The sequence below is a fragment of the Salmo trutta genome, chromosome 37 (assembly GCF_901001165.1).
Source record: "Salmo trutta chromosome 37, fSalTru1.1, whole genome shotgun sequence".
Lineage (NCBI taxonomy): Eukaryota > Metazoa > Chordata > Actinopteri > Salmoniformes > Salmonidae > Salmo > Salmo trutta.
The window spans coordinates 15,307,364-15,323,435 of NC_042993.1; the positions used below are offsets into that span (position 1 = coordinate 15,307,364).

Genomic DNA, 16,072 nt, shown 5'->3' on the forward strand with positions numbered 1-16,072 from the left:
CTCTAAAACAGTCTGTAGGCTACATACACACCACCAATTCAGAACAGTACAATAAGTTGTGAGGGGGAAAGGGACCAAATTACTAGGGCGAGCCACATGGGCTACTAACAGCGTAATACACAACATACACTTAACATTGCTTTCTTAGCTATAGTATACATATCTCTCTGGCATATGACATAATTTATGCAGCACCATACAAGACATTTTAGGACTCACCGTTGTTGTGTTGTGCTCACTTGAACAGGAAGGTGGTGCAGTGATCCTTCTTGTAGGCAATTTTTTTAATGAAACTTTGTCATCAAAGGCTGGCATTCTCTGGATTTATGGTGCTTTCAAGACATCTGGGAACTCTGAAAAAAACAAGGTTGAATCCATGGCCTCCTTAATCTTTAGGATCCAAGGGGGCTTGTACTGCCTAGCTCTCCCTCTAGATTCAGTGGTGACATAGTGTCCCCATGAGTGACAGAACACTGAGCCAAAAAACTAGAAACTAGAGAAGATTACCAATGCCTAAGCTCTGTACTTTCCACTGGCTGCCCCTCCACCACAGAAAGGACTGAGCTAGGCTGAATCATCTGCATTTTGGAGCTGCCTTACTCAAGAAAGCAAAAAAGAGACCATGTTTGTATGCGGCTTTATTAACTCTATATATTTTTTTTTACATTGTTTGCAAACTAATATGTGACACATATTAAAGCGAAAATAACATGCATGACAACAACAAAAAATTATATATTACAGTATCAGTCAAAAGTTTGGACACTCGATGAAGGGTTTTTTCTTTATTTTTATTATTTTCTTCATTGTAGAATAAAAGTGAAGACATAAACTATGAAATAAGACATATGGAATCATGTAGTAACCAAAAAAGTGTTAAACAAAATATATTTTATATTTCAGATTCTTCATTGTAGCCACCCTTTGCCAAGATGACAGCTTTGCACACTCTTGACATTCTATCAATCAGCTTCACGAGGAATGCTTGAAGGAGTTCCCACATATGCTGAGCACCTGTTGGCTGCTTTTCCTTCACTCTGCGGTCCAACTCATCCAAAACCATCTCAATTGGGTTGAGCTCGGGTGATTGTGGAGGCCTGGTCATCTGATGCAGCACTCCATCCCTCTCCTTGGCTAAATAGCCCTTACACAGCCTGGAGGAGTGTTTTGGATCATTGTCCTGTTGAAAAACAAATGATAGTCCCACTAAGAGCAAACAGAGGGGATGGCGTATTGCTGCAGAATGTTGTGGTAGCCATGCTGGTTAAGTGTGCCTTGAATTCTAAATAAATCACTGACAGTCACCAGCAAGGCACCCCCACACCATCCCACCTCCTCCTCCATGCTTCACGGTGGGAACCACACATGTGGAGATAATCCGTTCACCTACTCTGCGTCTCACAAAAACACAGCGGTTGGAACCAAAAATCTCCAATTTGGAGACCTGTTAGTTGAAATGCATTCCAGGTGGCTACCTCATGAAGCTGGTTGAGAGAATGCCAAGAGTGTACAAAGCTGTCATCAAGGTAAAGGGTGGCTAGTTTGAAGAATCTATGATCTAAAGTATGTTTTGATTCGTTTAACACTTGTTTGGTTACTACATGATTCCATATTTGTTATTTCATAGTTTTGATGTAAAAAATAGTAAAACATTAAGAAAAACCCTTCATTGAGTAGGTGTGTCCAAGCTTTTGAATGGTACTGTCTATACACTACCATTCAAAAGTTTGGGGTCACTTTTTTGGTCCATTAAAATAACATCAAATTGATCATAAATACAGTGTAGACATTGTTAATGTTGTAAATGACTATTGTAGCTGGAAATGGCTGTTTTTTAATGAAATATCTACATAGGCGTACAGAGGCCCATTATCACAAAACGTCCCTCCTGTGTTCCAATGGCACGTTGTGTTACCTAATCCAAGTTTATCATTTTACATTTTAGTCATTTAGCAGACGCTCTTATCCAGAGCGACTTACAGTAGTGAATGCACACATTTCACACATTTCTTTTTTTTTCTATGTACTGGCCCCCCGTGGGAATCGAACCCACAACCCTGGCGTTGCAAACACCATGCTGGCATTGCAACCACCATGCTCGACCAACTGAGCCACAGGGAAGTGCTTATCATTGTTTCTCGACAACAATAATTTTTTCACCTCTTCCACACTCACTTTACGTAATTCAAAATTACAATGCTTGTCTTTCATAATTTGGTCAGTTATTCTTGGATGTGTAGGGTCGGCGTTTGTTGCGGGCATGTCATGCTTAAGTTTGCTAATAATAGCAATAAAAAAATCATTAAAGTAGTTGGCAATTTCATTTATAATATAATTTATATAATTTATCTTTGTTTCATATTATAGATTGTTATTTTTATTCAGTTTTAGTCACACGATTTCTCAATTTGCAGTACTTTTTGATCACCGTGCCAAAGAGAAGCTTGATCTGAGAGATATAAATGGAGGTTTCACTTGAACATTGGAGGGGACAACAAGATTAAAGACAATATGTAGTCTTCTAGCTGCTTCATATGATCATGTGGGATGATTGTTTTCTGTTTGTTTTCTATTGCAAAATGCTGTAATTCCTTAAATCACAGCTTAGCTCAAACAGCTTATGTAGCTATTGGCCTATAGTTATATTTTAAAAGGCTAATTGATCATTAGAAACCTTTTTTGCAATGATGTTAGCACAGCTGAAAACTGTTTCACAAACAAGGACATTTCTAAGTGACCCCAAACTTTTGAACAGTATGGTATATATATAAATATATATTTTTTGTTAGCTAAACAGGTGGGTCTCAAAACAGGTGATTGATACTGCCATCAGACATATCAGAGAATACAGGTGTTATACACTCGCATTCGCTGACATAATTGACAGTTTGAACTCAGCTTTGTTTCACGTTTAATTCTCAAGGTCCTCGGTGGAGATTTGCATCACCAAGGGAAACTAGGTGGGAGAAAACAGTTGTCTTTGGAGTTCACGTAGAAATATATAAAATGTAAACTGGCATCTGTGCGTTTGCTTAATCCAATAAATGTATGACTCCATGTGTAACCAATCATTTGGAGATGCCAAATGCGCTTAATGACTCATCATGTCCTTTGGTAATGAAAATTAAGCGAAATTATATTAACAGGTGTAGGCCTAATATCAAGTTCGACACCTCTCAGAAAGCATTAGAGCCTGTGATAAAAACATTTTTTGCATAAAGTTTCAATACATTCTAACGGTTTCCTACTAGGGTTGGCCTACTTCCCAAACATCCCTTCACACCACCCAACACTGCAATGAAATTATCAAATAATCCAATCATATTTTAAAACAAAGGATATTTGGAAGACATTCCTGATCGTATTCGATATTATTGTTATTATTAGGTTATTTGCATCATTGGCTAAGTGATATTTTTGATAAATCAGCAATAGCCAAACTAATTGTGGTAGGCTAAATGCCACAGTATAGTTTGTGAGTTACTTTTATCTGAACAGCGGTTCCCTGGGCTATGAACCCTGCGCAAAGAATTTTATATATTTTTTGTATTCGAGCGGCACAAAAGCATGATTGATAGATCATTGGCAAATCACAGAATCCCCTGTTCTTATTTGGCCAATCGTTGGGTATCCTAGGCGGGGCTTGCAGCTCTGCTGGAGTGTATTTTTTTCCCCCTCTCGCAAACCGGAGAGAGAGAATCCCAAAAATGACAACCAGATTGCAGGGGGGCAGAGCAGAGAGTGAGTGAGAGAGAGACTGGGAGAAAGAAAGAACTCAACAACCCGTTCAGTTTCAGAGAGAGAACAGAGAATCAGCCAGCGCATGTTTTCTTTTACAGCTTCATACTCGGCATCTTGTGGAAAATCCCGACTTTAGAAATGTAGTTGGATACAAAGAAAACCCGAGAAGAGTACACCAATGTGTTTTTGAAAACAAAAGCGTTAGCATAAACGTTTCCTGTTTTTTGACAGCGTAGTGGAACGGAGAACCCCTTGGTTTGAACCCTGTTCTCCTCTCCAGTTGTGTGAAGATCACTGTCTGCTACAATACAACCGTCAAGATGTGTGATCTGATGCCAGCTTCGCAACCTTCTGAAAAAATCGGCAAAATGAAAAAGTTGCGAAGAACTTTGTCAGAGAGCTTCAGTCGCATAGGTAAGTAGCCTACCCCTACTGTAGCGGTTATAGTGCAACAATGCATAGCCTATCGCAGTACTAACGGTTATGGAAAACGGTGCTGCTGTAGCCTAGGGAACTAAGTTAATTATTCTAATAATGTCCTCCCCAGCTAGTCGGGACGATAGTGGAATTTCACTATTACAAAAAGCTTTACACAAAAAAACACCGGTGGCATTCACACTTGTGGCAATCACTTTTACGACATTACGATGATGTATTATGGCAATAACTGTCATTGTGTTGCTGCCATTCAACACATTGTTACACTGTGACCGTAAATTACATTAACCATATTGCATTCTAAATACATGGCTATCATATTAGCTATGTGAATATTGTAAATGGGTAGTTCATGTTGAGTGTTATCATTACTGCCATATAAACATCGGTAATTGCTGATGTGCTTATTGTAAAACTGGAAGAAGCTTGCTATCCAAATGGTCCGCGTGCGTAAACGCAGGCATCTAAGCAGGAACACACACTGCATCTCTCTCTCTCTCTCTCTCTCTCTCTCTCTCTCTCTCTCTCTCTTCCTCTCTCTCTCTCTCTCTCTCTCTCTCTCTCTCTCCCTCTCTATCTCTCTCTCTCATTCCGCTGTTGGTCTATACGGTTTGGTGCATTAAAGGCTCACCAAAAATCACCCCCTATGTGATTTGTCGACCCCCAAATTAACGGCTCAGATGCAACAAGAAGAGGAAACATTTACCAATATGAGGCTGCATGAAAAAAAGGTCGGCATTGACTTTTCTGCTGCATGGATTGTCCTTGTCCATGTTGGTCACTGTTGCCGCTGATATCTGCATCAGCGCATCAACGTGGTGCACTGCACTATCTAGGCATTGATTGATCACTCACTGTCTGTCTGTGTTTCACGGACGGTTTAACAAAGAGCGTTACAGCTTAGTTTGAGAAGTTAGGCTTCTTGTAACCAAGTCATAATGCGACATCCCTAATGTATTCCAGTAGATATTATTATTTCCATACATGTCCTAATAATACACTCACACTCAATGTCACATCATAGTTCAGCCTGGTCTCATAGACTAGACGTAACATAGTAATTGAAAATTCTGGACCCTCAAATTAGTACAATATGTTACCTTTGGTATGATTACATAAGACAGATTGTTACTTATGGCAAAAAAAACGAAGGTAGGTTGGTTGGTCGGGGTGGAAAGGTTGCGAGTTCAAAGCTCATCATGGACAAGTTTAGAATTCTAGCTACTTTGCAACTACTTAGCATGTTAGCTAACCCTTCCTCATAACCCTAATACTAACCTTAACCCTTCTAGTTAACCCTTCCCTTAACCCTAACCGTAATCCTTTAACCTACACTACTGTTCAAAAGTTTGGGGTCACTTAGAAATGTCCTTGTTTTTGAAAGAAAAGCACATTTTTTGTCCATTAAAATAACATCAAATTGATCAGAAATACTGTGTAGATATTATTAATGTTTTAAATGACTATTGTAGCTGGAAACGGCTGATTTTTAATGGAATATCTACATAGGCGTACAGAGGCCCATTATCAGAAATCATCACTCCTGTGTTCCAATGGCACGTTGTGTTAGCTAATCCAAGTTTATCATTTTAATAGACTAATTGATCATTAGAAAACCCTTTTGCAATGATGTTAGCACACCTGAAAACTGTTGTTCTGATTAAAGAAGAAATAAAACTGTCCTTTAGACTGGTTGAGTATCTGAAGCATCAGCATTTGTGGGTTCGATTACAGGCTCAAAATGGCCAGAAACAAAGCACTGTCTTCTGAAACTCGTCAGTCTATTCTTGTTCTGAGAAATGAAGGTTATTCCATGCGAGAAATGGCCAAGAAACTGAATATCTCGTATAACGCTGTGAACTACTCCCTTCACAGAACAGCGCAAACTGGCTCTATCCAGAATAGAAAGAAGAGTGGGAGGCCCCGGTGCACAACTGAGCACGAGGACAAGTACATTAGAGTGTCTAGTTTGAGAAACAGACGCCTCACAAGTCCTCCTCTCCTCAACTGGCAGATTCATTAAATAGTACCCGCAAGACACCAGTCTCAACGTCAACAGAGAAGAGGTAACTCCAGGATGCTGGCCTTCTAGGCAGAGTTCCTCTGTCCAGTTTCTGTGTTCTTTTGCCCATCTTAATCTTTTCTTTTTATTGGCCATTCTGAGATATGGCTTTTTCTTTGCAACTCTGCCTAGAAGGCCAGCATCTCGGAGTCGCCTCTTCACTGTTGATGTTAAGACTGGTGTTTTACGGGGACTTTATAATGATGCTGCCAGCTACAATCATTCTAGCTGGCATGATTGTAGCTCTAGCTACAATCAAGCTACAAGCATGGTCCAATTTGATGTGGACCATGATTGTAGGCTATTTATCCTACCTTGCTATTCCAGGCTATGCTACCACCTTGCATGTCAATTGCTAACTGTGCTAAGCTCATGTACAGTAGGATCTGCAAAATCACAACTCTATCCTTGTCTTTTGACTGTTACTGTGTATTTACAGTACATCACTATGACAATGCAGCCTTCTGAGGTTAGCTGGGATGAGACTGTTGGCCTACTTCAGGGATCATCAACTAGATTCAGCTACTGGCTGATTTCTTCTTGAGCGGATGGTCAGGGGGCCGGAACATAATTACAAATCATTTGTAGACTGCAAATTGACTAAAACATAAGAATTTTAAACCTTTCTTACATCTGTACACGATCGCATACACTGTATATCTCTGTATTATGTGTGGGAATACTTTGGAACCGATTTCTCAATTTTTTTCTTTATGTCCAACAATGATAACAATAATAAAAAAAGTATGATTTTATTCAAAAAAATAAAATCACCCGTGGGCCACCAGTTGTGGAACCCTGGCCTACTGTACATGTCAATATATATAAAACAACTTTTATTTAACCTTTATTTAACCTTTATATTTTACTTTGTCACCATAAATAATAACTTGCTTTACTGTTGAATAATGAATATATATATCCCACACGGATGAAACGTTGCATCGTTTGTTGTCTTTGTTTGGAAAGAGAATGGCATGCATTTTATTTTAGCTTGTTCCTCTGCTTACAAATTCACATTCATCCCATAAGCATGGAATACAAATGTAGCCTGAGTGATTTAAGGAGGTTAGTTTAGTTGTAGCTTCAAGGGGGATATGTTTCATGTAGGATATAAAGGAAAGCAGTAGAAGTTATGGGCCGATTTGGTTTTCTGAAGTGTGAGAGTATTTGTTTTTTCTTCTTTACTTTCGAGTGAAGTTGGGCAAAAATTGTCTCCCTGTTTTTCTCCCTTTATGTTGTATGACTCCCACACAGTTCTTTACTTGATGATCAGAAATGCATGCAGTTGATGTAGACTATTCTTTCTTTTCTATGCGCCTCCTTACCATGGTATAACACAGTGACTTGTAGACAGGTGATATCATTTACAGTATCTTATATTTATGTTCTAGAATACGAGTCCGTGTTTAGTTCTGTTTTGGAAATGTTCAATATGTCAGACTTGTATGTGAAGGAGTGTTCAAACTAATAACAATGGTACAGAGTCTTGTGTATTGACTCAAGTCCCCATTTACTGTAGTTGTAATGATCCTGCTGTGTTTTCTACTTTGAGGAAATTCTCCTCTCCTCTATGTGTCTCTGTTCTATGATGAGAAAGATGCAATTCTTTGGCTCCGCGTCTAGATGACTCTGCCTCAAAACAATGCCATTGACATGAATAAGTCATTTTACATCAAGGCCAAACAAAATACTGTTACTCCCATCTGCAACTTCCCCTTTCTCATTCTGACAGATTAGTTGTGATACCCTCCAATCAGATAATTATTATTGACTTCATTATGAGAAATTTGTAATTAAAAAGATATATTAGGCTATGTTTCCGAAAAGCATTTTTCAGCACTCCTCCCAGGCAATGTGGATTGGTTTGTCTTTCACAGTTAAAAACAAAGCTAAAGATAAGATCTGGTTGGCACTGAATGTGCCATACAGTACATCTAGCTGTCAAGGAGGAAACAATCACACCGGCAACACAGCATTGTTTACCTTCCTTTTCATAAATACGAAGAATATAGCTGTCCAGTGCAATCACTATGACTTCCTGTAATTATATTTATAGTGGAGAGAGAAGACAAGAGCTCCTCAGTCACAACAATGGGCTGCTAGTGTTGTGTTGCTCTTTCCCTGCCACACCTGGGTTCAAATATTGTTTGAAATCTTTCAAAATTACTTTTAGTGTTTGTTTAAGCCTGCCTAGAATGCCATTTGGGTGGGGTGTGCACTTTTGGGACTATTCTATTGGGTTCTGTTGCGCCAGGCAAGATCGATCAAGCACAGCTAAAGTATATTTAAAGATTTCCAATACTATTTGAAGTGAACCCAGGTGTGTTCCCAGCCATTCACTAATGATGATGCAGTGTCTGAAAGGTCAGTCTAATAAAGCACAAACAAACTCTTCTTCTGAACGCTGCCAGTGTCGGATCATGTTGATTGACCTCGGACTGTCTGCCTGAGTGTCTGCCTTAATGAAGGAAGCATAATGAATCTATATCACATGAATAGGAAATCAGGACACCATTACAGGGCTGTGTGTGTGCGTACTGTACGTGTGTGTGTTCGTTATGAGTGAGTACACACTGTGGTTGTAGTCACTGTTTTTGTTCCCTGTTCAAAAGATGTCAATGTGAGCCTGATTTTCTTCTTCTCTCTATTTTCAGCTTTCAAGAAAGAGGACAGTGGCTTTGATGAGGTGAGTTCAAAACCAATGAAATTTGGACAGCTGGTGAAATGATTGGCACATTTTTCAGTGCAATACAACAATATTTGATGTTAATGCCTATTGTGTTTATTGTGTGGTATCATGGATTGAATTCATAGACAGACAATACTGTGGTGGTACTGTATGCAGTTCAGTAATTTATTTCTATGAACAGTCATTAGATAGGATTTGTAATGTATTTATGTGTACTGCATCAGGGCTGTCCTATCATCTCAGTAGTCTTAGTCCTCTGGGCCAGTGTTTGTCACTAGGAAGCCAACCAGACACATTATTCTGTGGACAGAGAAACTAACATCAGAATGATGAAAGTATTAGAGAATGTTTTCCCAATGTATAACAATGCTTGCATGCGCGCGTGTGTGTGTGTGCGCGAGCATGCGTGTGCTTGCATGCGCGCGTGTGTTGATGAGGAAGCCGATAAGGCCGTAGACACTAGGATGTAAATGTTAAATGCGTTGGCAGGGAAATTCTGCTTGCTTGCTCTTTTGTGTTGAAGTAACATAGATTTTCTTCCCAAGCCCTCAATGCGGTGCTTTAGATTGGTATCTAAAGAGATGTTCTAGGTGAAAGATAAGGCTTAACTCCTGTGGTCTCTAAGCCTTTCCCTTTTCCAGTTGGAAATTCAAGTACACAAGGTGTAGAGAGACTGAGGAGTCAGCAGCCAGTGTGAATGTTTGCTGATCTTGCTTTGGTTAATGATAACCTTATCTGTTCAGCTTATGAAGGCGGTGATGGTACAGACAAACCAGGGATTGCATTAACTAACTGAACAGCTCTACACTACACAATTTTGCCACAAATTCCCCACATTTTTGCCGTCCCCGATCGGGGTGAAATCCTTTGAACTTGGGCTAGGATCAATACGTCGGGACTCGCATAGTTTGAGTGGGTCAAGGACGCACCGATGATGGCTGTTGCGTTCTCCAGACCCCTGTCATATGTCCCGATAATTTTGGTTGTGCATCTTGTAGTATGAGCAGTGCTACGACGAGATTGGGCAAGGACTGCTGCCAATAGCCAATGAGCAGTCAGCATGTGAGACCAAAACAATGATGGCGTGAAGGAAAGCAACAACAACACGCACCGTGTGGAACGAGGTGATGGAGGACAGATTGGTGGAGCTGTGGAGAGAACTTGGCTGCCTTCAATGTGCAAGTTCGTTTTACATGGCCCGGTGCCCCAGATAAGCGCAGTTTGCTCATTCCATTGGTCCTTAAGTAAAATCTCCACCCACCACGCAAAACGAACTCTACCAATATTACGTCTGCGTCCTACCATGACATAAACCAAAAAGATAAATTCATATTATCGTTATTATTTCATTTTAAGTTCATATTCTGCGCCTCCGGCTTTTTAAAAATGTTTCTGCACATAATAATGTGCACACTTATAAAACAGCTCACTGTTTGCGTGTCAGCATTTTCTTCCTACGACAACCGAGAAACGCAGGGCAGGATCATCTAGGGAATCATTGTGTAAAGTGAGCAGCCACGTCCTGGGGTTGAGGATGGAAGGAAGGAAAGATTTGGGACAAGGAAATCATGAAATGTGACCACGTCCAAGTTGTTAAGATTTTAGAAGTCATGTAGTGTAAAATCTCTGGGGATGTCCCCTCCTCCCATGTCCCTGTATTCTTGCAAAGCCCTACACAGATTATAAAAGTGATGGGCAATTACTCTTTGCTGCCCTCTCTCTCTCTCTCTCTCTCTCTGTCTCTTTCTCTCTCTCTCTCTCTCTCTGTCTTTTTCTCTCTGTCTCTTTCTCTCTCTCTCTCTGTCTCTCTCTGTCTCTCTCTGTGTCTCTCTCTGTCTCTCTCTGTCTCTCTCTGTCTCTCTTCTCTCTGTCTCTCTCTGTCTCTCTCTGTCTGTCTCTCTCTCTCTCTGTGTCTCTCTCTGTCTCTCTTCTCTCTCTCTCTCTCTCTTTCTCTTTCTCTCTGTCTCTTTCTCTCTCTCTGTCTCTCTCTGTGTCTCTCTCTGTCTCTCTCTCTCTCTCTCTCTCTCTGTCTCTCTCTCTCTGTCTCTTTCTCTCTCTCTCTGTCTCTCTCTGTGTCTCTCTCTGTCTCTCTCTCTTTCTCTCTCTCTCTGTCTCTCTCTCTCTCTCTCTCTCTCTCTGTCTCTCTCTCTCCTCTCTCTCCTTGTCTCTCTCTCTCTGTTTCTTCTTTTCTCTCTCTCCTCTGTCTCTCTCTGTTTGGTCCTCTCTCTGTCCTCTCTCTTCTTTCTCTCTCTCTATGTCTCTCTCTCTCCTCTTCTCTCTTCTCCTCTGTCTTCTCTCTCTCGTTCTCTCTCTCTCATCTGTCTCTTCTCTTGTCTCTCTCTATGTCTCTCTCTCTGTCTCTTTCTCCTCTTCTCTGTCTCTCTTGTCTCTCCTCTCTCTTCTCTGTCTCTTCTCTCCTTCTGTTCTCTCTCTCTCTCTCTCTGTCTCTCTCTGTCTCTCTCTCTGTCTCTTCTCCTCTCTCTGTCTCTTTCTCTCTCTCTCTGTCTCTCTGTCTCTCTCTCTGTCTCTCTCTCTGTCTCTCTCTCTCTCTGTCTCTCTCTCTCTCTGTCTCTCTCTATGTTCCTCTGTCCTTTTCTTTCCTTTCTGAGGTCCAGGCCACGGGTCAACATCTCTCTTAGGACTTTACATAACACTGGCCTGGACTGGTGCTCACTGCCCTCTCTGTCACTCTCTGTCTCTTTCTCTCGCTCTCTCTCTCCTTGTCCCTCTCTCCCTACCACCTGTCAGTTCATAATGAGCATCTCCTCTCCCTGCTTGTGTATAGAGAATCTGACCACTGGTGGACTTACCATTAGGTAGAAGAGGCAATTGCCTCAGGCCTCACATCATCAATGGACCTCATGAGCTGGGCATTTTAAAATAATATTAAAATAAATTCCCCCCCCTCCACTCGAGACAATAAATACATCTCCATCACAATCTGTGTTTAAGATAGAGATATCCACCGATGTTGGCGGAAGGTGGCAGAGCTACAGCAATGTTTGTCAAATTAGGTAACTCGGTACCGGGGCGAAAAATGAATGGAAGTGAATAGGGCATTTCCACGTCAAAGGTATACAGGTTTTCATGTATGAATATATCATTCAATTAGTTTCTATAGGATAATAGCAGTAAGGCCAAATGTAATATTTCATCAAATAATATTTTTGTAACCTAAAATTCTAAATCAAATATCTAAATCGTCCGTGGTATGAGCATCTTAAAACAATTCCATATGTTTGTTTAGAAGTAGTCTCACGTTGCCATACCTCCAAAATCGCGTCGCTGTGTGGAGAATTTTGTATTGCAAAAACAGTTTGAATGGTCCTCTGGCTCCTAGCAGCAATATTTTGATTGGGTGTTTTCAAGAACCCTCCCCCACATGCCTATTGGTCCCAGGTGTTATGTTCGGCACTGTTTTCTGACCGGATAGGACACATTTTGCAGAGAGTTGGTCCGTATACTAGTTTGCAACATTGCAATGGTTTACGTCTGGTCTCCACCCCATTTTGCTATTTAGGAAAGACTGGTTCTTGACCCAGCCCTGCGTACTTGGACTCTAGGAGGATACAATACACATTTCTTCAGTAAAAAGGCAGGTGCTGCTGATAAAACTGCCATCGTCGTCTAAGCAGAGGACATTACATTATGTGTAGCCCATTTATCTGACGCTGTCTGGCATGTCTTTTTTGGCCAGACAGCATCAGATATTGTCACGCCCTGACCTTAGAGAGCCGTTTTAGTTCTCTATTTGGTTAGGTCACGGTGTGGTGTGGGGTGGGCATTCTATGTTATCTATTTCTTTGTTTTGGCCGAGTAGGGTTCCCAATCAGAGGCAGCTGTCTATCGTTGTCTCTGATTGGGAATCATACCCTGGAGGCAGGCCGGGGAGTATTGCCGTCCGAAGGAGGAGATTGAAGCAGCGAGAGCAGAACGACGACGATATGAGGAACTAGCACGGCAACGACGGAAGCACGAGAGGCACATGGGGAGATTGGCAGAGTCAGGGTTGAGACCTGAGCCAACTTCCCTTGCTTACCGTGGGGAGCATGTGACCAGTCGGGCACCGTGTTATGCGGTGATGCGCACTGTATCTCCAGTGCGCATTCACAGCCCGGTGCGCTTGTTGCCGGCTCCCCGCATTTGCCGGGCTAAAGTGAGCATTCAGCCAGGACGGATTGTGCCGGCTCAGCGCTCCTGGTCTCCAGTGTGTCTCCTCGGCCCAGGATATCCTGCGCCAGCTCTACGCACTGTGTCGCGAGTGCGCCTTCACAGCCCAGTTCGTCCTGTGCCAGCTCCTCGCACTTGCCGGGCTAAAGTGAGCATTCAGCCAGGACGGGTTGTGCCAGCTCTACGCTCCAGACCTCCAGTGCGCCTTCACGGTCCAGTATATCCTGCACCGGTTCTATGCATCAGGTCTCCAGTGCGCCTCCACAGCCCAGTACGTCCTGTGCCTACTCTCCGCACTCTCCCTGAAGTACGTGTTCCCAGTCAGGTATGTCCTGTGCCTGCTCCCCGCACTCTCCCTGAAGTGCGTGTCACCAGTCTGGTGCCACCTGTCCCGGCTCCATGCACTAGGCCTCCAGTGCGCCTGCCCAGTACGGTGTGTCCTGTTCCTGCTCTCCGCACTCGCCCTGAGGTGCGTGTTACCAGTCTGGCGCCACTTGTGCCAGCCCCACACATCAGGCCACCAGTGCGCCTTCCCGTTCCAGAGCTTCTGGCGACAGTTCCCAGTCCAGAGCTTCTGGCGACAGTTCCCAGTCCAGAGCTTCCGGCGACAGTTCCCAGTCCGGAGCCTCCTGAGACGGCCTAGATTCCGGAACCTCCTGAGATGGCCTTCAGTCCCGAGCCTCCTGAGACGGCCTGCAGTCCGGAGCCTCCTGAGACGGCCTGCAGTCCGGAGCCTCCTGAGACGGCCTGCAGTCCGGAACCTCCTGAGACGGCCTGCAGTCCGGAGTCTCCAGTGGCGGTCTGCAGTCCGGAGTCTCCAGCGGCGGTCTGCAGTCCGGAGTCTCCAGTGGCGGTCTGCACTCCAGAACCTCCAGTGGGGGTTCCCAATTCGGAGCCTCCGGCGTTGATCCACGGTCCGGTTCCTCCGGCGTTGATCCACGGTCCGGTGACACAAAAGCGGAGGGATCAGCGGGCGGAGCGGGGGCAACGCCCCGAATCGGAGCCGCCACCAAGGGTAGATGCCCACCTGGACCCTCCCCTATAGGTTCAGGTTTGCGGCCGGAAGTCCGCACCTTTCGGGGGGGTACTGTCACGCCCTGACCTTAGAGAGCAGTTTTATTTGTCCATTTGGTTAGGTCAGGGTGTGATGTGGCGTGGGCATTCTATGTTATCTATTTCTTTGTTTTGGCCGAGTAGGGTTCCCAATCAGAGGTTCCCAATCATACTTAGGCAGCCTTTTCCCACCTGTTTTTTGTGGGTAGTTGTTTTTTGTTTTGTTATTCTGTACCTGACAGAACTGTGCGCTTTCGTTTTTCCCTCACGTTATTTTGTTTGAGTGTTTTTTGATAATAAAAATCATGAACACTTACCACGCTGCGCTTTGGTACACTCCTTCCGACGAAACCCGAACCAGATATATGGGCTACATATTGTAAGACAGAGGGGTGCTGTTTCGCTAGCTCGGATGCTTTCGCCGGTGAGATAGTTTCAGCCTCTTGCGAATTGAAGGAAAGTTGGTGGGTACACAGTGCACTGTTTGGATGCTGGAATTATTTTGGATGAATGTGCGAAGGTAACCTACTTTTGAAGTGATTATTTGACAATCAGATAAAAACATCATGACTGGTTGTGTTCACATTAAAAGGTAATACAGACTGGCCTCTGACTGAGGCCTCCAAATCACTAAGCCCGCCCCTGGCTCTGACTGAACTCTTTCTCTCTCTCAATTCAATTCAATTTAAGGGCTTTATTGGCATGGGAAACATATGATAACATTTTCAAAGCAATTGAACTAGATAATAAACAATATTGGAAAAAAACGATACAAATTTACAGTAAACATTACACTCACAAAAGTTCCAAAAGAATAAAGACAGTACAAATGTCATATTATGTGCAAATAGTTAAATCACAAAAGGGAAAATAAATAAACATAAATATGGGTTGTATTTATTTACAATGGTGTTTGTTCTTCACTGGTTGCCCTTTTCTTGTCTCAACAGGTCGCAAATCTTGCTGCTGTGATGGCACACTGTGGTATTTAACCCAATAGATATGGGAGTTTAACAAAATTGGGTTTGTTTTCTAATTATTTTTGGATCTGTGTAATCTGAGGGAAATATGTCTCTCTTATGTGGTCATAGATTTGGCAGGAGGTTAGGAAGTGCAGCTCAGTTTCCACCTTATTTTGTGGGCAGTGTGCACATAGCCCGTCTTCTCTTGAGAGCCAGGTCTGCCCACGGCGGCCTTTCTCAATAGCAAGGCTATGCTCACTGAGTCTGTACACAGTCAAAGCTTTCCTTAAGTTTGGGTCAGTCACAGTGGTCAGGTATTCTGCCATGGTGTACTCTCTGTTTAGAGCCAAATAGCATTCTAGTTTGCTCAGTTTTTTGTTAATTCTTTCCAATGTGTCAAGTAATTATCTTTTTTTTTTCTCATGATTTGGTTGGGTCTAATTGTGTTGCTGTCCTGGCGTCTGTTTGTGTTTGTGAACACAGCCCCAGGACCAGCTTGCTTAGGGGACTCTTCTCCAGGTTCATCTCTCTGTAGGTGATGGCTTTGTTATGGAGGGTTTGGAAATCGCTTCCTTTTAGGTGGTTGTAGAATTTAACAGCTCTTTTCTGGATTTTGAATTATTATTATTATGGCTAGAGGTCGACCGATTATGATTTTTCAACGCCGATACCGATTATTGGGTGGCCCGGAAAAAAGCCGATACCGATTCATCGGCCGATTTGTTTTTATTTGTTTGTAATAATGGCAATTACAATAATACTGAATGAACACTTATTTTAACTTAATATAATACATCAATAAAATCAATTTAGCCTCAAATAAATAATGAAACATGTTCAATTTGGTTTAAATAATGCAAAAACAAAGTGTTGGAGAAGAAAGTAAAAGTGCATTATGTGCCATGTAAAAAAGCTAACGTTTAAGTTCCTTGCTCAGAACATGAGAACATATGA

General features: G+C 42.5%; 1 protein-coding gene across 1 annotated transcript in view; it reads left to right on the forward strand.

Moving 5' to 3' along the window:
- Nucleotides 1-3,686: 3,686 nt before the first annotated feature.
- The window catches only part of LOC115177480 (cyclin-dependent kinase 14), a 207,782-nt gene continuing 195,396 nt past the window's right edge, over nucleotides 3,687-16,072 (forward strand). The window contains exons 1-2 of the mRNA XM_029738290.1: nucleotides 3,687-4,155; nucleotides 8,899-8,930. Of these exons, the coding sequence (XP_029594150.1) occupies nucleotides 4,062-4,155; nucleotides 8,899-8,930 (126 nt within the window). The 5' untranslated portion in view covers nucleotides 3,687-4,061. The remainder of the gene's footprint in view (nucleotides 4,156-8,898; nucleotides 8,931-16,072) is intronic.